We start from the raw sequence: 22,907 nt of genomic DNA, 5'->3' as shown, positions 1-22,907 counted from the left end.
CCACTATGGAGTTACATTTGTGCCTCTTTTATGAGTGAGCAGTAGAACAATTTGAGCGCAGAAAATTTTTTTGAGCAAGAACATAAATTATATTTTGAAGAAAAATGAAACTCAATCACAAAAAAGCAAGTAGTTGAGCAAACAGGAATCTATTCTGTGCTCCACAAATGTCTTTGCATGTTTGCTAAGATCAATATGTATGTGCAACAACAGCCCCCTTTCATTCAGTTTCACGCTAGGCGCTCACATAAGCTGTTCCTTTAGCAGGTAGCAGGAACATCAGATACAGTATAAGCTAGCAAATAAGTAAATCTCTGCACACTGTTGACTTACTGGTGTTCATTTTCCTCTGCACTTCCTCTTGTCATTCCAGTGCTTCCCCTGCATCTGTCAACATGTCTGTTATCGGTGGAGTAGAAATGGACCGACAGATCTGATTGGTCTTCACAGCTGTGAAAAAAGTAAGCACTTCATGATGAACCTTTCATCACAGACATGTTTCTCCTCTTAGAGTGAGCCACTCACATGTCTTTATGCTTTCTGTCTTTCATTATCTCTCTCTCTCTCTCTCTCTGCCTGTCTTCATTGATTGATTGATTGATTGATTAGGATGGATTTCCCTCAAGATGGTGAGGATGCTGTTGGTGGAAATCAGATAGGCAGAGCAGCATGTGCTGTGTCCAGCCACGTGTCCCTGAAGGATGAGGAGTCTGTTACTCATGGACATCAGGGGGTCAGCAAAGGACAAGTGCTATTTAGTGCAGGGTGAGTTTAACACACACACACACACACACACACACACACACACACACACACATACACACACACACACACACACACACACACACACACACACACACAAATACACAAAGTTCAGCAAAGACCACATAAACACACACTGAATAGTTACAGACAAAACTAGATGTACCGCATAGCGGTACAAAATATGACCGCCGCTCAGTCCTGTACATCCGTTCCGCGAAAATAAATCACACTTCAATGTGTCTCCATATTTTACTCCATCCCCCACTCTTGAAACTTTTGTGTATGCTTGTTTGGCATGCCTGAGTGTGTGTGTGCGGCTGCACAGAAAGTAGCCTACTGGTGCTGAAAAGGTGAATAGATTGTAGAATAGACAAAGAAGATGTAGCATTGTTATAAAACCTTTAAAATCTCTAAACAATCCCAAGTAGGGCAGTTCATCACAGTTCATCCATTGCAACTGGATTGATGAAAGGTCACTTACACCTGTAGGCTACATTGTATTTGGGAAAAGCAAAAGGTATCAGCATAATTTTATTTATTTATTTATTTTTATTTATTTATAAATAAACAAAAACATCTCTGTCAGTTCCATGCCGTTTTCAACAGCTATCAAAAACAAAGGTCATTTTTGGATGGATGGATTTTTTGTGAATGTTTCTTTTTCTACATAAGATTTTAGTCATCTTTAGTTCATGTAATACTTTATTGTCAATGCACAAATTAAGTAACAGTAATCTGAAACGTTATTGTTAATGCACAAATTAAGTAACAGTAGTCTGAAACGAAATGCTGTTTTACATCTAACCAGTGGTGCAAATAACTGACATGTCCAAATGGGCCTCGATGAAATGCGTCGCTAGACTGTTCATACACATTTTAACGGGCCAAAGTTGAAGAGCTGTTGTCCGTTATTGTTTGTGCAAATATAAGCTGATTCATGTTCCCTTGCATTGTGTAACTGAGGTCCATGGCTAGTCTGGCTTTCACCAGACCAAGCTCAATCTTTTAAGAAATCAAAAAATAAATAGCGTGCAGATCAGGCTGGGTTCACCCAGCCTAGTCCATATAGGCACCCGATATTGTTTAATTTTCCGATTGAGATATCCACGCTCTGGCTATTCTAAATGCAAAAATGAATCAGGGAGTTATGACAAAACTGTAACTAACAAACTAGATCCTAATAGAAAGCTGTTAGCTTCCCTAAGCTACAGGTAGGCTTATAAGGTAAGCATATTTACAACATAAATTGTCAATAGGCTATGCTGGCGACACAAATAAAATCTCCTTTGGAAACCAATGGCTTACGCCTTACAGTATCAAGCGGACTTAAACTGCCATATCGTGGCGAAAAGTTGTAATAAAATTCACGCAGCTCCATGAGTCAAGGAAAGCGCGAATGAAGTAGCCACTTCTAAATGGGACCCACTACACAGTAGCTTAAGGTGTGTTGCTAAAGCAGCCATAATGAAATGAAGGTGTCATTGTTTGGATACTTCACACACACATGCTTTTTAATTTCACAGACTACAACTACCAAGCTGGAATCAAAGCACATCGATTCCCCTCTCACACCCTGCACGCACTTAAAACTAAATAAACAGGCGTCTCAGTCTCACGCATGGATAGGCAAAACTGTATCAGACCAGTGTAACGTTGGTAAATCTTCCATTGCACAGAATGATTTTTGTAGCATGTGCAACAAATGACAGTCGAAAGATACAATTACAGTGCTGCTATCAATTTGCTTGGTATAACCGCATTTATAGTTTTCTAAATGCAATCAATCAAATTGGCCTCCATCACTCAACCAACACTAACGGTAACATTACCTAGGTCCTTATTGATATTATAAGATTAACGTACCTGCAGTAAAAACCAAGCATGTCCGATAAACATCCTCAGATTTATTTCGGCTTCAGGAAGAAATGGGAATTACATTTCATGTGAACATTGTCCTATCCTTATTAGACGTTCTCTGCGGTAAACTATAGTCCTTGTAGGAAGCGTCCATTGTTTTTCCAATCCACTTTTAACTTCCAACAAAATTAAGTCTCACTGCAACTATGCGCCATCTAGTGGACAAACGACTACTTATCGCCAATACTGGAAATGCAGCCATGATGATGATGATGAATATTTATTTTGGCTTACTTTTAATCCTACTGAATTTGTAATTATGTATCGGCCATTCTAATACCGATAGTATGTGGGTGCCTGTGTGTGTGTGCATGTGTATATGTGTGCACCGCCATCTACAGGCCAATGAGTGTACAGTCACTAAATGTACACATAACCTAATTTTTTTTAGAACCCCCCCATGGATGAAATTCTATGAAACTTGCCATACCCCCAGAGAATGCCAGGTCAATCATACACATAAAATTTGGTGCAGTTCTGAACATCTTAACTGAAGATAGGGGCGATTAAAGCAGAATAATATTGCATTTTCATTTTTTACCGGGGGGGGTGCAAATCACAAATGAGTGATTATGGGCCAGGTTGATGTGGGCCCTTGAGACCAACATACCATAAAAGATTCTTCATCCTCAGTGCCACGGTTCAGGTAGTTATTTAGGAAAAACTGCTTTTTAGATAGACTAGTGCAGTGCCCGTTCAAACCATTCCTGAAGAAAACCCATAGCTCAATTACATGCCCACATGTATGCCTGCTTTAAAAATAGGATGATAGGGAAACATCATTCCAGCTAAGCATTCAATAATGAATACTGAATATTATAATATATTAGCCTATAATTAATGTGGCCTCTAATAAATTTAGGCATGGCTGCATGTGACATTTCTACAGATCAGAATGACATGACAACTGTTTTGAGTTAAGGCTAAATGTGTATAGCTTACTGAATAACTTCCTAATGCTATTCGAAGCTTGCACATACTTTTATTTTGAGTGGTCACTACATACCCGTGTTTAATGGCGTGATAAGTGCCGTCGAGTCTGCAACTTGTCTAACGTTAGCTATGTGGCATTAGCCTATCGCTCGTTTCAATTTGGGACCTTGCAGTCGGAATTGTCGTTTTAGTCAAAGTCTCTTGAAAGTCCAAAGTAGCCTGGGCTATTCGAGTGGTCACTACATACCCGTGTTTGTTGGCGTGTTGTTGCAAGTAATCATTTTATGCAAGCAAACTGCATACAGGGAGTCTTTATTGTTGAGGTCAGACATGATAATCATCTTGCATCTTAACCCACAAGCGGTTCCCGAGTAATCCGTTTAAATTGCGACTGACTATCATCAAAGTGAGACCTAGCAGAGCCCGTTCTCTGGACCTAGCTACTGTCAGTACACGATCCATGGGGTGGAGCTCCCCTGAAACTGGTCCCCTTGGAAACAGTGCAGTGCAGCGATAAACGTCCTACGTAAATAAGCATATTTTGAAATATGCATTCAAAAATCTTCAAAATCGAGAGTGCACACCTTTGTGCCACGCGCGAGCCACATACGAAATCTTAGGTCAGTCTGACAAACGGTCAGCGAGATATGCGTGCCACAGACACACACACACACAGACGCTTCTTGCTTTATAGATAGATAGATAGATAGATAGATACTTTATTGATCCCTAGGGGAAATTCAAGGTCTTTTCAAGGTCCCTTTTTTGCGGTTCGGGGGGCCCAGCACGGGGAGGGAGTGGCCCCCGGGGATGAAACGAAATTAAAGCACTAAGGGGAAATAAAATACGGAGTGTCTATTCGTACCCCTGGTACGAATAGCCTTGGTCACACAACAGGGCTATTCACACCCTGTTACATAACAACAAAAACATGTTGCTCGCGTGCCCAAAAAACATGGCCGACATTCGTTTTTTCGTCAGCAGAAAGTGAAGAATTCTGAACGGTTTCAGGACAAATTGTGTTGAAAAATTGTGTTTTATTTTCATAATCTTTGTTCAGTGAACACATACAACCGTCAGTTTGTTAGTGGTCATAGGCAAGGGCTGGCACGCGGGAGACCGGGGTTCGATTCCCGTGTGATGCGTTTTCGCGGAGTGAGTGTGCATGTGTAACAACTTCTCTGGAGAGAAGGCGCGCAATTTGAACAAGAAATCGGTTCTCAAACGGAAGTTTTGATTGCAACAATTAGCTAGTTCATGCACCAGGGTGTACTGTAAATAGCATGCACTATAAAATCCTGGGTACGAATAGCCTCCACTTCTAACTGTACATTGATGCAAACAGCATACCTTATTCAGAGTGTCTATTACACAGCTGAGCTATTCACACTCTGTTATGTAACAACAACAAAAAACATGTTGCTTGTTTTAAAAAAAAAAAAAAATATTATTACATTGTGTGATCAATATGCCAGATTAAATGCACAGGGGTGCAAATAGCGTACACTTATATATGTACCAGACGAGGTACTAATAGAACACATTGCTGTGTGCACCGGGGTACGAATAGCATACATTGATATTTGTACCAGACGAGGTACTAATAGAACACATTGCTGTGTGCACCGGGGTACGAATAGCATACATTGATATTTGTACCAGACGAGGTACTAATAGAACACATTGCTGTGTGCACCGGGGTACGATAGCATACATTGATATTTGTACCAGACGGGGTACTAATAGGACACATTGCTGTGTGCACCGGGGTACGAATAGAATTCACTTCTTATTGCACCAGGGTACGAATAGCATACACTGCTAATTGTACCAGGGGTGCAAATAGCCTTACCCAATAAAATACTTCTCAGAAAGAAAAACAAAAGACTTGATAATCAAAACAATACAATATACAAAAATATTCTAATAACTAGATGTACCGCAGAGCGGTACAAAATATGACCGCCGCCCAGTCCAGCACATTTGTTCCACAAAAATAAATCACGCTGAAAGGCCTATATGATTCTAACTGTCTCACTAAATTGCATTAGCCACACTCAATTCTCACTGGTATCTGCTAGACAACAAGTACCAAAACATAATTAGTTCATAGATTCCACATGTAAAATTCATTTTATACAACCCCACCCCCATCTTGCCTGTTCATAATTCTGAGAAATTCTTGAATTGTGTGCATGTGTGCGTGTACACGTTTATGTTTATGTGTGTGGGTGTGTGTGTGTGTGTGTGTGTGTGCGTGCTTGTGTGTTTGCCTGCGTATGTGTGTTTGTGCATGTGCATGCATGCATACATATGTCTACTGTGTGAGTATGTGTCATACATATGATTACTGTGAATGTATGTGTGTGCGTGTGTATCTGTTTATGCACATGTGTGAACATGAAATGGGTTAACATGACCCCTGGAGGCAAACATACGGAAAAAATTGGTCATCCTAGGCCCTACGGTTCTCAAGATATTCACAGAAAACTGTGTCTGCCCTACCCTCCTTTCGGGGGGTCCAGTACAGCGGGGGGGCTACAGATCAAAACGAAAAATGATGGTTCCATGCTATCCATGTGGAGTTACATGCCCACCAAGTTTCGTGTACCCCGGTCTTTCAGTGTCCCGGGAATCCTTGTTGGTGTACGGTCACTAAATGTACACATAAATTATTTTATTGTAAGGCCCCCCATGAACGAAAGTTCACAACACTTGGCATGCATTCGGAGGGTGTCATAATGATCCTACACTTTCAATTTCGTGCAGTTTTGACCATGTCAGCCAGAGATATTGTGATGAAAACACCTAATTTTTTGCTTTTTAATTTTTAACTAGGTGGCGCTATACATGAAATAAGTGGTAATGGGATGGGTTGGCATGGCCCCTTGAGATCAACATACAAAAAAAAAGGTGGACCTCCTAGGCCCTACGGTTCTCGAGATATTCACAGAAAACTGTCTCCGGCCACCTACAGGCCAGTTGGTGTATAGTAACATAAATTAATTTATTGTGTGGGCCCCCATTAACGGAATTCCACGAAACTTGGCGTGCATTCAGAGGGTGTCATAATGATCCTACACTTCCAATTTTGTGCAGTTTTGAATATGTTAGGTCACAGATACCTGCGATTACAACACCTCATTTTTACTTTTTTGTGTTTAACTAGGTGGCGCTATACATGAAATGAGTGGTTATGGAATGGGTTGACATGGCCCCTTGAGATCAACATACAAAAAAAATGGTCCTCCTAAACCTTACGGTTCTCGAGATATTCACAGAAAACTGTGTCTGCCCTACCCTCCTTTCGGGGGGTGCAGTCCAGCGGGGGGGCTACAGATCAAAACGAAAAACAATGGTTCCATGCTATCCATATGGGGTTACATGCCCACCAAGTTTCGTCTACCCCGGTCTTTCAGTGTCCCGGGAATCATTGACGGAAATTTGGACATGCGAAAAAAAAAAAAAAAATCTGACTAAACCTATATGCCACATGCGCGCTGCGCGGCGGTCATAATAAGATGAGCGCAATTGACTACACAGCTAGTCACTTGGGCTACACACATGAGATGAGCTCTCAAGACTTACGCCTATTCAAATTGCAGCTCTCTCCCCCAAGCACCTACAGTCATGAGTTTAAATAGGGCCTGATTGCACTCCTGTAATTGGATCAAACCAATGCATCATAGCAGCACAGGGGTGTTTCAGGATACCCACAGAAACAAGCTAATACAGCCAAGAAATAAGTATACGCATCTAGACAACATCTACTGAAGATTTAGCATATCTGCTAAACTTTGGCATAACCAAAAAGTATATGAACAGCCTAAATAATCATTAAAACCCAGAAATCATAGCATGCACACATTTAAATGTCTCTCATAGTAGGCAGCGCCTCTCTGCCGTGATGGTGGCTACCAGTGTTGGGCAAGTTACTGAAAATTAGTAATTAGTTACAGTTACTAGTTACTTCTTTCAAAAGTAATTCAATTACGTTACCAATTACTGTATATCAAAAGTAATTAGTTACTAGAGAAAGTAACTTTTGAGTTACTTTTAAGTCTGCTTTTAAAATGTCAATATGAACAGTACTGAACAGTCACACACACAATAGGCCTAAACCTAATTTTTGGACCTATTTATTGTAGTTTCAACGGGCCTTCAAATCAATAGCCTTGTGCATGAGTTCTCAAACTTTTTCCGACCACAAAACATTCTACAATGCATGAAGGCCTCCCTGACCTTGTTTTGCGCCACCCTCACCATCTGGTGGTTTGATAGATATGTACAGTACACTGCCTACTGCTTGCCTACTACTTGCCTTCTGCAATATAGTAATAAGTTATTATTATCATTATTATTGCAATCCTTCTGTAGGCTACATGGAATTCGTTCAATGGGAAGTAATGTGAAACAATGTTAAATGGCCTATTTTCAAAGCAGTTATTGTCTGCTCACACACACATAACCTTAGGTTATCCTCATCCTGCTTTGAACACAGTTGTATTATATAGCATTTTAAGCACCACCAGTTTGGGAAAAGCCTGCGCTGCACAAGTGCTGACCTACCGAAATAAGTTCTAATGCATCCGAGAGTTTGGGATTGTCGCGCACTATGCAGAAGGTTACTCTTCAGCTGATAAGGTGTTCCAGAAAGAAGTTGCATGTTCCGTCGCAGACAAATGAATCCATAACACCATGGACGTCAATTCCGATGTAAACATAGCCTACTGTGCAAATAACTCAAGTCGCTGTTACGTACGGTAGGCTATTTGGAGGTTTCTTTATCTGGTAAGTGAAATCTGCATTTTCCTCTCGAGTTAAACGTGTGCTTGCTTGTGCCAAGGCTATATATAGGCTACCGTAGCCTATTGGTGTTGTGGCGTGGCTATGTTGTAAGAATGAGAAATTTAAATAACGAGGCTTTTGCGCAATAGGCGAAAAAGAGCGGAGATAAACAACAATGCACTTTTACTGTAGTGGAGCTTACGAGATGGAAACGAAAGGGAAAAGGCTTTTAAGATGCCCATTTAAATTGTAGCGTAATGCACTCTTGTGTGTTTTAGCATAAATCCGAAATAAGGAGGAATGTGAGGAGGCTCCTATTAACTGTAAAGAATGCATCTGCAATCTAAACATGAAACACAATAGCTGGAAACACAGCTAAGGTCGGGAGACAAAGCAGCAAATGTGCATCTTGTCTGCAGTTGTTCATTCAAGATCAACAGAGTAACGCAAGTAACGAACTCTTTGAAATTTCAGTAATTGTAATTGCGTTACTGGATTTACAAAAATACTTCGTTACATGCTCGTTACCACTAAAAGTAGTGGAATTACAGTAACGCTACTTTGTAACGCATTACTCCCAACACTGGTGGCTACTCGCCCCGTCACACACACCCCTCCTTAAGAGAGAGAGTCCATTTTCTGATGCGAAATAAAGCTAGCAGCCGTAGTCTTTACCAGCCTTGAACCCTAGTGAACAAAAGCCAGGTAATAGCAGGTTCAATCTCCAGCATGGCCTGGACCTCCTGGTTTACCACGGTGATCAGTCACACTGGAACCCTAGTGGTGGTCTGCTGGATAGGGCCCAGCCTTTTTGGCGTTGCGGTCAAGCTGTAGGTTTAGTGCCAGACCGGGTGGGGTCACTGCTCTCTCCCTTCGCTACATATGGTCCATAAAGGCTATCATTGAGTAGCCATGATAATGTTTTCTTATACAGTTGCTCATGTAATAAATATCCTACCAGCCCTTTTTAATTCATGGGATAATCCAATGTGATCAATAGCCTCCTCTAAAACAGGCTACATTATTGGTACTGGAAGCTTCTGGACTTTAACAACAGTGCAACCCTTCATCCAGACTCTCTCTCACCATGCCTCATACATATACATGGATATGGTTATGGTATTTAGCAGACAATTTTGTCCAAAATGACATACAAATAACAACAATACAATAGTTACATTTAACAGGAAACAATTTAAAACATTGGTAAGACTACACCACATATACAGTATGTGTATATCATTCATTTCTTAGCTCTCTTATAGTGAACTTCAGCAACATATTAGCCAATGTTATCTCCACTCTTGCTTGCTTGATCTGGCTAAACATCAAAAAACAAGAGCTACAGGCTTTGGAACACTTTGGAAAGACTTCTTGAAATCAGTCACAAATTAATTGGGCTGATTTTGGCTGCACACAATTGTGCTATATAATTAAAAACAAAATTGAATTAGCCTACAAGCTTATATAGGTACTGTAGCCTAAAGAAAGTGTTCAGATTGATGTATTTATTCAAATGAAGAATGGGTTGATCACTTGCACTATGACACAATAATTCTTTGCATGATTTATACATAATAATAATGTTAAACAACGTTTTATAATGAATTTTCCACAAATATGCCACACAAATGCACATCACATAGTACTGATGAAGTACATCTCTAATCCTAAACATGATTTGATTTACAGGATGGATGACCTAAAGCAACCAGCTGGGCAAGATGACCAAACAAACAAGATGATGCCTAGTAAGATGACAGTTTTGTAAACTGGAAAAATATTTGAAGTTGAATTATTGTAAACATTGTTTAAAATATTATTAGAAATACTGAAATGGATGCTATAAATCCATTAAGACCCAAATAATTAGCTATTCGGGACTTTTCTAAATTCAGGGTCTGGGATAAAGCACATGTTCACCTGGTCTTGACTTCAGTGTTGTACACAAGATAACTGACTGATGTGTATTTGTGCAATAGGCAGCGGGAGCAACACACTTCAACCTTCATTAATCCGCCAATTTATGCGAGAAACATTGGATGACCTGTCTGATGTCGACCTCAAAAGGTTCAAGTCGATTTGTAGGGACAACTATAAAATCCCATGGGGTAAGCTGGAGAAAGCTGACAGGGATGACATAGTGGAACAAATGGTACAAAAGTACTGTGAAGACTCAGATGACGTCATGCTGAAGATCTTAAGGATCATGAAAAACAACCAGCTGGTCACAGACTTGGAGAGGAAACTAGGCAAAGGTAAATATGAAATATGAATTAAAATGGACACATTAGCTTGATAAATAAATATTGTGCTTTTGTAGTGATTTCTTTGTTTCTCTCTTCCTCTGTCAGTGAATGCAAGACCTCAAAATAAAGGTAACGTATGTTCAGACAGTATGCTACACTACACACATTAAGATAAAATCCTCCCATCCATTCATTTTCTTCTCTTTACATTTCCACTCCAACAGAGGAAAAATCTTCATTCAAGCATCGCCTTCAGTCCATCTTAATAGATAAGTATTTCCTTGTACGTCAAGAGCTGGGAGACGAACAACTACAGGACATCTACACTGACCTTTGCATTGTAGAAGGACGCACTGGGGGGGTCAACAGTGCACATGAAGTGTCAACAATTCACTTGAAACAAATTGAGACCAGAACATTATCTGGGACCATGAACTCAGTCAAGTTGTCAAACATATTCACTGACCATTTCTATGCTGGTAAACCAGTCACAAAGGTCTTGACTTTGGGAATAGCCGGAGTAGGGAAAAGTGTTGCTGTGCAAAAGTTTGTCTTGGACTGGGCAGAAGACAGAGAGAACAAATATATAGAGCTTGTTTTTGTTCTTCCATTTCGAGAGCTGAACTTGTACAAAAAGGACTACAGTCTATTTGACCTTCTCCTTAAATTCTACCCAGAACTTGAAGAGTTGAACGAAGCCATGGAATTTAAAAAGACAGTTCTTTTTGTGTTGGATGGTTTGGATGAAAGCAGAATCCAGCTGGACTTCAATGACAAGGACAACAATGTATATGACCCAAAAGAAAAATCATCAGTTGCCATGTTAACAACAAGTCTAATTACTGGTAAACTGGTGCCTTCTGCACTCATCTGGGTAACAACGAGACCAGCAGCAGCCAATAAGGACCTGTGTGACCTTTTCCACTTGGTGACAGAGATCCAAGGCTTCAATGAAGGCCACAGAGAGGAGTATTTTAGGAAGGTCCTTCCAGAGAAAGCTGAACAAATTATAGCCCACATAAAATCAAAAAGAAGCCTCTACATTATGTGTCACATCCCAGTGTTCTGTCGGATCACAGCCGTGGTGCTTGGAGCAAAGGGAAAAGAGCAAAGAGCCTCTCACCAGGAAATGCCCAAAACGTTGACTGAAATGTACGCACAATTCAGTGTCTTTCAGATCACCAGAATGAAGAAATACCAAGAGGAGAAGATAAGCCCAGAGGAAAAAGGGCAGCTTCTTGTTAAGCTTGGGAAACTGGCATTCAAACATCTGGAGAAGGGCACCCTGATATTCTATGAGAAGGATCTGAAAAAGTGTGAGATTGATGTAAATATAGGAACATTGCAGGCTGGACTTTGTACAAAGATCTTCAAAGAAGAAAGTGCTATAAGTGGAGAGAGCATATTCAGCTTTGTGCACCTGAGTGTACAGGAATTCCTGGCAGCTCTTTACTTGCTCCACAGACATGCAATTGATAAGAAGAATCTCTTTATCAAGACTCCTTGGGAGAAGATTAGATGGTTGGTCAATAACTCAAGGTTTGACCTGTACAAGATGTCTTTGAAGAGGGCCTTAATAAGTGAAAATGGTCAATTTGATCTTTGTGTGCGCTTCCTTCTTGGACTGGCTCCAATGTTGGAGCCTGAAGTCCAGTTCCCCCTGAATGATGTTCTGCCATGTTTGGGTGCCAGACAACTGAGCATCAAGAAGATGGTTGAATACATCAAGAAAAAGATCAGTGAAAACATCCCACCAGAACGGATCATCAACCTCTTCCACTGTCTGAATGAACTTGGAGATGATTCACTAGTTGAGGAAATCAACAGGTAATCAACAAGATCAACTTTAACTTTAGAGCTACATTGTGTATTTCTTGGGTTAATTCTTGGGGGAAATTCTCCTGTGTATAGCGGTGAGATGGTATATTGCAACAGACTCCAGACCCCCCTCCCCCCCACCCCACACACACACACACACACACACACATACACACACACTCCAAGCATGATTTACTACAGACTCCAGACGCCCCTCCATACATATACAGGCAACTCTCCCGGCCATAGTTAAGTTAGATACTGCACTGTCCGTCGAGTTCTGCATATTAGGTGGCATGCGTAAACGTGGCCGTCATCTTGCTGGAGGCAACCAGAAACACCTGTTTGTCTATTGCTGCCCCCACCAAAATGGCGGCGATATTAACGGACGTTCTGGAGCCCAGTGCGGTATCTAGCTTTCTAATATCTATGCTCCCGCCTGTATTATAAATGGCAGTTTTCTACACTTACGATAATACTACGATTTGTTGGCAGAAGTAATTACACATGAATGAGCACACATTTTTGAAGGTAAGAATCAACGCAAGAAATTACACAATTTTTACCGTTACATAACATTTCTAAAATCTTTTTGGCGGTACATAACCTTATAAAGACACTTCTGCCATTGTCTGAGTGGCCCTTTATAGGTGATTACTGACCTAGCAACTTCCTGTGTTCGGGTAGGAACACTACCTGACATTGGTATTGATATTGGCCCTTAATTTCACAATCTGTGCATCCCTATTCTTTACTGTTGACATAGCTTATTATCAATTTACAAAAGTTAGTGGCGGAATAGGAAGTAACTCTAGGGATCCCTGACCAATGGTTTTAAAGTTTAAAGACAAAGTCTATCCCCATTACAATACTACAATGTGAAACATTTCCCAATGGAGAGTGCCCAAACCCTCTTCACAAAATGAATGGTCTGGTGATGGCACACTAGATTATAAAACTTGTGATGTTTTTAACCAGTCCTCCCAATCCAATGCATAGAGCATTACACAACAGTCAGTGAAATCAATGCTACATCAATGCTACATTTAAAATTGTGTCCAAATGATTACCAACTTCAAAATAGAGAAGAAAAATGAAAATCATACAAAGAGCTAGAGATGCATAATCCAATGCATAGAGCATTACACAACAGCCAGTAGTATGCAAGCAGTGCAGCCAGTAGTTACCACTTTCACATGAGGAAGTTCATGCTTACAGAGGTAATTGTGTGACCAGGGTAGGATTACTGTAAATCTGTAATCCTAATCTAAATTCATTCTAACAAATAGCATCTTTGAGGTGTAGGATGTTCAGAATTGATTTTAAAATTCTGTTAATCACTTTTAAAGCATTGTTTGGTCAAGACATAACCCTGCCATAATCCCTGACTCTGATTTGAAGAATATTCAGAAATATGCATCTCTTATGTTACACAGATACATGAGCTCAGCAGACGAGGAGAAGAAACTGACTCCAGCCCAGTGTTCAGCTCTGACTTATCTGCTGCTGATGTCAGCTGAAGAGCTGGAGTTTGATCTGAGGAAATACCAGAGGTCAGAGGAAGGGCTCCACAGAATGCTCCCTGCAGTCAATGTCTCTAGGAGGGTTTGGTAAGTGAATTATTTGTCTTAGATTGATTACCTTGAGCAGAAATGTTTTAACACACCGGGGGCCCTAATTTGAAAAAAAAGGGCAAAGCACAAAGCAAAGTCTAACTAAAGCCAATGTAATAGGAAAATCAATTTGCAAATGTAATGCCATGGGCAAAACCCTGACCACCAATTGATGAGTCAGCTCAATGCTCACACATGTCATTTGATAGCTATAGCAGAGACTTTCTAATGAGGAGACACACTCAAAAAATCCTCCATAGAAATGCATAGGCTTAGTTTGTAACGCCAATATGGCAGTTGTCTACGCATATCACACCCCTTCCGCGGCAAAACGTCGACATGTGAATACATTGAGCCAATCATGTGCTGTGTTGTGAATACATTGAGCCAATAATGTGGTGTGTTGTGAAGACATCGTGCCAATCATGTGTTGTGATCTCACCGCTGGAGCAAGATTGGTGTGGTGAAGCCTTGCGCACACGCATTTCTGCCGAAATGGATGCCCAATGAGTGCCCAAAAAGCGTTGCAATATGGCCGCCGAGAGGAGGGACTTGCCTAAAAGGACTTTGGTTATAGTTCCTGCATGAGAATATTGCTTTTCGATAGACATTTTGAAATCAGCACTTCGCCAGCAAGCAGTACTTTTTGGGCAGTTGTGGGAAGTTTGTTTGCTAACATAACATAAACTGGCTTGCAGACACCTTGCAAATAACCTCAGACTTATTTTCTGGTTACAATAACTAGGTCATTGAAATATACTGTGTCTATTTCTCGATAAATTCTACAAAATCTAAGCCATAAAAAGCCAAACAAATAACATTAATATTTGAGCATGGCAGTCTATGGAGTTCACCATTCGTTGATGTGGTGAGCGACGCATACAGGAGAGGCAGAACTTATATGAATGCCTAAATGAAAGAGTTGACTGGCCTACAGCATGCCCTGTCTGAAAACATGAGATTCAGCATGATCTCTCATATGGGGAACTGATGAAGATAAGACCAAAAGGTCCATGCTGGGATAGCATAGAGTAGCTTGAAAAGTTGTGGGTTCAATTCCACCGCTGTGCCCTTTAGTAAGGCACTTAACCTCATGTCACGTCTCTCTGGAGAGAATGCCCCTTGTAATAGAATCACTTTGGATAAAAGTGTCTGCTAAATAAATGTAAATCCACGTGGTGGCCTCATCCAGGGTCAGGAATCAAACTGAGGTGTGAATGACATCAATCAATTGTAGTATGGGCATGGGGGCAGGACATAGTCATCACAGACAAGGGGGAGAGATTTGGAGTTTGTTTCACCTGCTTCATTATTGTTTTTTACTGGAATGAAGATTAAATGTTACATCAACCAAAGAAACATCCTTTTCCCTTCCAACACCCTTACTGTATATGTTTCTTACTCCTACATCACCTGTATTTGTTAAACAGGCTAAATCAGTGTCACCTCTCTAAAGCAAGCTGTGAAATGATGGCATCAGTGCTGCAGAGGACACCTTCCCATCTGAGAGAACTGGACATGAGTGACAATGACCTGCAGGATGAAGGAGTGGAGCTGCTCTGTTTGGGACTAAGTGATCCACAATGCAAGCTGGAGACACTGAGGTCAGTGTCCCTCAAGTATGCTTTCCTCTTCACTCTGAAATATCACCCCTCAGTCAGGTCTGATCAAGCCCTACTGCCCTACAAAGTTCAGCACAGCCCACACCCAGTGAATCAGTCCAATTACAGTTCATAAACTTTTCAGAAATTATTTGTGTCTGTCTATTTGCCTCTATTGCTTTCTTTGTCTCAATAAACACTGGCACATAATCGAATCTGACCGCAGATTTGGAATGTCTGCAAGTGGACATACCAGTCACATAATATCCCTGATTGCAACTATAGGTGTGGTAAATGTGCACAATGTAGTTTTACTACAAAATGTAAAACATACACACCTGACACCTCTGCACAGCAGGAAAACACCTCAAGATTTAATGTGTCATGACCCATAACCTCCAATTCCACCTTTGTAGTGTTTATTTAAGTTAATTAAGTGTCCATGTTGGTAGAGCATCTAGACCCCTGTGGACACGGATTAGTGAATACCGCAGCAACATCAGATGTGGGGATGAGATAAATCCGGTGACAGCTCATTTTAAAAATATGGGCCTAGTATCAGCTCCCCCTTGTTACATGGGCATTGAAAAGGTTGAGAAGCCCCCCCTAAGGGTGATAACCCTGAGTGGTTAATTCTACAACACAAAACATATTGCATACAGGGCCTCAGCACTCTGGCTCCATTTGGTTTGTATGAGTTTAATATTCAACCTTTTTTTTATAAAACTACTTTTGCAGACACTTCCTCTTTGCAATGTATGATGAGGTATCAACTGTGTTCATCAACTGTCATTTCTAAACAGGCTCAATCGCTGCAAGCTCTCCAAAACGAGCTGTAAAGTGATGGCATCAGTGCTGCAGAGGACACCTTCCCATCTGAGAGAACTGGACATGAGTGACAATGACCTGCAGGATGAAGGAGTGGAGCTGCTCTGTGTGGGACTAAGAGAACCGCAATGCAAGCTGGAGACACTGAGGTCTGTTGAAGAGTGTAATGTAATATATTATGTATCCCCGCCAATCTCTTTTCGTTTTTGTTCTATGAACCAGTTCAAAGCCTTGACCAAAGGGTCCATGCTGGGATAGCATGCAGTAGCTTGAAAAGTTGTGGCCTTACAGTTGTGCCCTTGAGTAAGGCACTTTACCCCAAGTCACTTGGGGAGAATGCCCCTTGTAATAAAATCTCTTTGGATACAAGTGTCTGCTAAATAAATGTAAATGTAAATCCATGTGGTGGCCTCATCCAGGGTCAGGAATCAAACTGAGGTGTGAATGACATCAATCAATTGTAGCATGGGCATGGGGGCAGGCCATTGATAATCATCACAGACAAGGGGGAAATATTTTGAGTTTGTTTCATGTGCTTTGTTATTGATTTTTACTGGAATGAAGATTAAATGTTATATCAACCAAAGAAACATCCTTTTCCCTTCCAACACCCTTATATGTTTCTTACTCCTACATCACCTGTATTTGTTAAACAGGCTAAATCAGTGTCACCTCTCTAAAGCCAGCTGTGAAATGATGGCATCAGTGCTGCAGAGGACACCTTCCCATCTGAGAGAACTGGACATGAGTGACAATGACCTGCAGGATGAAGGAGTGGAGCTGCTCTGTGTGGGACTAAGAGATCCACAATGCAAGCTGGAGACACTGAGGTCAGTTATAAGGAATGTAAAGTATTATATTACTTTTCCCCTTTGTGCATGATGAAATGCCAGTGACATCTGAATATGACTGTATGACGCTGAGACATGTAACTATGCCTTTGTAAAGTCAAGCCATGTTTCTTCCAATATTGTTAGTGATTTATCTGTACGTCTATTCAGTATTATGTGGGTATACAGTAGATTGTTTTCAAAATAAATGTGTGGGTTTTTTCAAGTTATCTGATCACCCAGAAGGGCTGTGCTTTCTTGTCCTCTGCCCTCAAATCAAATACTTTTGCCTGCATAAAGCTAAATGTCTGATTATTATTAGTTAAGTATGTTTTCCTAAATATGTTTTAATGGGATTTTCAGTCATAATTACTGAATGAATTTGCTAGTGCATGGCGTACCTTTTAATGCTTTTCCCTTCTCTAATAATGAGGGAAGATGATCTTTTGTTTCAGACTGTCTGGTTGTCTGATAACCCAGAAGGGCTGTTCTTTCTTGTCCTCTGCCCTCAAATCACACTCCTCCTACCTCAAACAACTGGATCTGAGCTACAATCACCCAGGAGACTCAGGTGTCAGAGAGCTCACAGAGAGACTGGATGATCCCAACTGTAAACTAGAGACTTTCAGGTGAGTGCTGGGTGTTTATGTGAGTTTGATGAGGTTATAGCTGGTCATCCATTTGTATCTCCTGTTGGAGACCGTTCTGATATTCTCATGTTTCCACATGATCTCCTCCCACATATTAAACTGGGCATGTCATGGACCTTTAAGTACTGCAGGTAAAAGTCCCCCAGTTCACACATATGAGGCTCCTGAATAGTTCACACTTCTACAGATCTAAAATTCATAACACCACACCATACTCTACGCAGGCAACAGATCGTTAAGACAGCACAGTGACTCAGTGTGACGTAGTGACACAGTGACAGTGAAGGAGTTCTATTCAGTTCTTTGAACAATTTGTAGGTAAATAATGAAATACATAAATATCTTGGATACATGAGTAACATCCTCAGCACACAGAGCAATAAAACAAACTTAAATACTAAAATGAGCATCAGTTCATATGTCTAGCCCCCAGTACACACCGGTGTCACTTAATCAGACTAGCGGTGACCAAAGAATATTTTGCCAGAGATGTATGGCTCCCGTTGACTCCCATTCATCACAAAAAATGATATTTTGAAAATGTGCTCAAACTAATGATGGTGAATTTTGACAGCAACCATTTCACTTTAATAACAGTAAAGTAGATTTTTGTAGGAGATATACAGCAAGGCATATACAACAGAAATCCAGTGGAGCAATGTGGAGAAATTTTATGAAAACTGTCATGTCCTAAGACATGTCCTGAGATGTCGATTGCTCAGATTTCTGATCAGCTAATATCGAAAGTCAGAATTTTGACATTCAAAAACGTACATTAATGATACGCCACAATTTAAATCGACCAGATGGATTATAAGAATAATTGTTCAGGAAATACTTTCGCCCTTGTTTGTGCCTCTAAACCTATTATATGGGTGACGTCACAGACATTTTGCACATTCTTTATGCTCTAAACCAGCCAACCAGTCACCAACCTTTTTGAGCCCAAGATCCCTAACCTCGCCCTGAACAAAGGCAAGATCTACCTTGAAGCGTCAAAAGAAAATCAAAGCTAAAATACTTCTAATTTAAGGCCTTTTATTTAGGCAAATGTATCAGGTCAAAAATATCACATCCTCCACCCCCTTATACAGGCGTCAATGAGATAACAACACTTTAACATAGTCTTTACTTACATGATTTTGGTTTTGATTTTCTAATTGGAGTAAGTGTTTGTGACAATACGTCATGATAAATTTGATGTTTGATCGCTGTTTTTGTATGAAGCATCTTTCACGTAGGACTAATTAATGCGTACTCTAGAAAGTGAAAGTAACCTAAGAGTTGGCCTACAAAGCACTCCGTGTCTGTGCACGTCCGCAATCGATTACATTCTTCAAATGGAGAACAAATTTCTGATCGCTAAACTTTTGTTTTTTTATTTTGTGTCAGTTAGCAGTTGATATACTGTAGAAGCACCTAACATAATTTAACTTCAGCGGTGACAAGTCCTGTTGCGAGAGTGAGAGAGAGCGCACCTGCAAAGTGGTGCTGTGCGCGTGTGTCTGCAATGGGGTTACGTTCGGTTCAAGTCAGAAGTTGGTTCGTCCGGTCCCGCATTCACGCTGCTCCATTATTAGATTAACGTTATCAGACAGCACTGTAAATGTATGCAGGAATTTCTCGCATTATGATGGCTAGGTGTCATGGAATTTACCTCAACATATTAGACACAATAACCACAACACGTAGTATTGGTTTGCTCACAGACTCTTGGCGCCACGAGGAGAGAGTGCTAGTGAAAGGTATGAAACCCCTCACCATCAGTCTCTGAACCTGCAGCCCAAAAGCAGTGTCTTTTATTGTACAGATGCACACAAAAAAACAGGATGCCAGACATCTATCTCCTTCAGCTTGATTTCCTCAAAACCCACGCACAGACACACACACATGTTTTATACAATGATAATAATAACTCCTTTACACTAGGTCTTGAATAAATCATAAATCATGCGCTATCCTATTCCACGCTGAAATGTAGGCTACGCCCTGTAAACGTTGGCGAACATGTGGGAATTTGGTGACTGTTAATTGTCCTGTTATTCTCGGGATCTACTGGGCAAGTCCTAAAGATCTACTGGTCGATCGCGATCGACGGGTTGGCGACCACTGCTCTAAACACAGGCACATTAGGATTTTAGACATTAAATATTTTATGGCCACCAGATGGCGCCATTGTACTAAAAAGTCCCGAAGTGCAGTAAAATGGCACCATCTGGTGGCCATTATAGTAAATGATTTGTGTTATTCTTGCTGTATATTTTAAACAGTGTCCCCATGGTTGTAAGAAACGTGCTAAAGTGCCCTCAAAAATGTCCTATTGACTGACCTTTACATGAGAAATGTTTCAGTGCCCCATAGTGCCACTTCAAACAATAATTCTGTCTATAAGGTGTCCATTAAAAATGGTCTATAATTGGCGTTCCCTATGTGTGCCCTTCCATTGGAAAGGGGTGCCAATATGGAGTGCCCTCTATGCTGCCCCCACATCACAGTGTTCCAAAGCAGGGACTGACTGGGACAAAAAATCAGCCCTGGCATATTTGGCCCAAGCGGCCCTCAAATCGGTCGGGTACACCTAATTAACTACACAATCCTTGCATTACCCTTAAATATACATATCTTTTCAACTAAGTGTCGTGGAGCACTGAAAGTGGACAAATGACTGATCAGAGGTAGCCATGGAGCACATGATCTCTTATGTTGCGCTATTTGTTATTGTGATCACAGCAGTGGGCGACGGCCTTATGTTATCAGTCACAATTAATAAGTCATCATAACCATCATCATCATCAGCATGGCATGTCACACATACCTGCTCCATCACCACTGAGTTAATGTTATCATGTAGGCCTAGCCTCAACTGGGCTACACTCTCCACCAGCTGTTGCTGCTCACTGTCCCTCTGCTCTGTATGCTTGCTTACATCTCCTCGTTCAAATTCAACAAACTTCAGCTTGTTGCTGACATAGGCTAGCCTACTTGCAATATTGTATATTTTTGAAGCGTCTACATTGGTGTTATTTTTGCACAATCAGCACTACCAGCACCTGCCACAATTCCAATGTGTAGGTAGGCTACTTACTCAGTCAAATAGCATGGCTTATGTTATGTGAAATGTCTTAATTGGGCCCCTCAATTATACACCATGGGCTATGCTATTCACCCCTGATATCTGAATGGAGTCCCTCAGTCAAATAACACAGTTCATGCTGTGATGTGATAATCATGTATAATAATCATGCTTTGTAATTGGCAACTTTTTTCACAGAAAGATTAAATCTGTTGATGGTTATGTCATATTTGTAAATCTCAATCTGTCCATTTCATTCCACAAATCTGCCAGAAATCCTCATTTAAGGGGTTATTTTTCAAATGTTCAACCTCCCTATAGCTGAGTTAAGAACTTTCTGAGGTTGACTGGGCCCTTTTCATGTCTCTGCCCATGGGCCCAGTTGCTCATACTCCATCCATACATCATAGCTTTTTGCTTGGGGTTGGGGCCCCATGTCGTGAGATATGTGCCTTTTTTGTTTGTATGCCCCTGCTCTTCAAAAAGCCTGAGTCCACCACTGGTTAAGAGAATAATCTGCAGAGAAAAACACACAAAAGGCCAATCTTCTTCAAAAGCAGTAATCAGAAGTGTAACACAAAAATAGCTCAGACAAAAAAAAAAACCTCTGGCAGAACAGAACACAAGCAGAGGCACAGTCAGAAACATTCAAGTAGAGGTCAAAGCCAGACAGGGATACACAGGCAAAACTCATGCCTCGTGACTGTTCCTGCCTGCATGACTAAGAGCAGTAATTGGAATCAAGTTGATTGACATGCCGAGCTGGGAAACAGGTGGGAACCAGGAGCAGACAGGGGAAGGGCGGAGACTCAGACTAACAGCAGTTGTAGATTACAGCTTCTGTAGAGGGGGACAAATAGACAAAAGACTTACAGAGCCTGAAACACACTACACATTATTACACCAACTGGTTCAGCTCACCCGACCACATGTCCTGTCCAGTCCTGCGTCCTTCCAGCAGGAACGCTCACACTGCAGGACCACCTGCTAACCTGTCTGTGGAAACTGGGTATATGATCTGTGTTTGGGTCACACCCCTGTCTAAGGTCAGGAGCAACAACAGAAGAGAGAGCCTGCACTGTGGGCAAAGACACAGTGAAAGTAGACCCCGAAACCATTTGTTTTGAGAGTAATGGCTGGATGATGAAGTCATTGGCTGGCTAGCCGGCTCAGCCAAAACCTAAATGGCTACTTCAGCCGCCAAACTTTTCATGGCTACTAATGGCTTAAGCTACCACTTCATGTACAGATGTCTGTTATATTGATATACTAGATCTCAATATTTCCAAACAATGCATGGCTTACACTATATTTCTACAAAATGCAATACAATGTAATAATAAAGCGCCGGGATTAATGTGTGCTTCACCTCACTGTGTGTTCACTGTGTGCTTCAATGCAGAGACCAAATTTCCCTCACTGGGTCAAAAGAGTATATATACTTATTCTGCTTGATATACAGACTCTGAAGTATATTACTGTCTCAGTTCACATGCTAAACTCAGTTTTGTGTCAAAACTGTATTTTCTTCCCTTCCTTTCCCTTAAGGTATGACTATGGAGGAGAGTTCAGGATTAAACCAGGACCCAGAAAATGTGAGTGATTTTACTTCTCCTGAAAAAGAGCCGTACACATGATTTACATGGAAGCATTAATGTGTGTGTGTGTGACTCACTCTCGTGCAACGTATCCCTACCCAGAGTGCAATCTGGTGGGAAGCACCCTCACTGAAGGGTTTAGAACACTACCACTTGACAGTAATTGATTTCAGATGATGGCCCTTAATATGGTGGACCCTCCATGTGAACGCACAAATGAAGTGCAAGTGGCTAGGGAGAGGGA

The 22,907-nt window shown here is 41.0% G+C and overlaps 1 protein-coding gene across 1 annotated transcript in view; it reads left to right on the top strand.

Annotated features, from left to right (window-relative positions):
- Positions 1-10,413: 10,413 nt before the first annotated feature.
- The window catches only part of LOC143128085 (NACHT, LRR and PYD domains-containing protein 3-like), a 43,916-nt gene continuing 31,422 nt past the window's right edge, over positions 10,414-22,907 (top strand). The window contains exons 1-9 of the mRNA XM_076289760.1: positions 10,414-10,661; positions 10,758-10,781; positions 10,877-12,479; positions 13,907-14,080; positions 15,514-15,687; positions 16,488-16,661; positions 17,169-17,342; positions 17,798-17,971; positions 22,614-22,660. Of these exons, the coding sequence (XP_076145875.1) occupies positions 10,430-10,661; positions 10,758-10,781; positions 10,877-12,479; positions 13,907-14,080; positions 15,514-15,687; positions 16,488-16,661; positions 17,169-17,342; positions 17,798-17,971; positions 22,614-22,660 (2,776 nt within the window). The 5' untranslated portion in view covers positions 10,414-10,429. The remainder of the gene's footprint in view (positions 10,662-10,757; positions 10,782-10,876; positions 12,480-13,906; positions 14,081-15,513; positions 15,688-16,487; positions 16,662-17,168; positions 17,343-17,797; positions 17,972-22,613; positions 22,661-22,907) is intronic.

This window comes from Alosa pseudoharengus, unplaced genomic scaffold (assembly GCF_046254945.1).
Source record: "Alosa pseudoharengus isolate Yale_2024_CS ecotype anadromous, Long Island Sound unplaced genomic scaffold, YU_APseudo_1.1 YU_APseudo_1.1_scf_1, whole genome shotgun sequence".
NCBI lineage: Eukaryota > Metazoa > Chordata > Actinopteri > Clupeiformes > Clupeidae > Alosa > Alosa pseudoharengus.
This window is presented reverse-complemented; position numbering and strand designations above follow the sequence as displayed.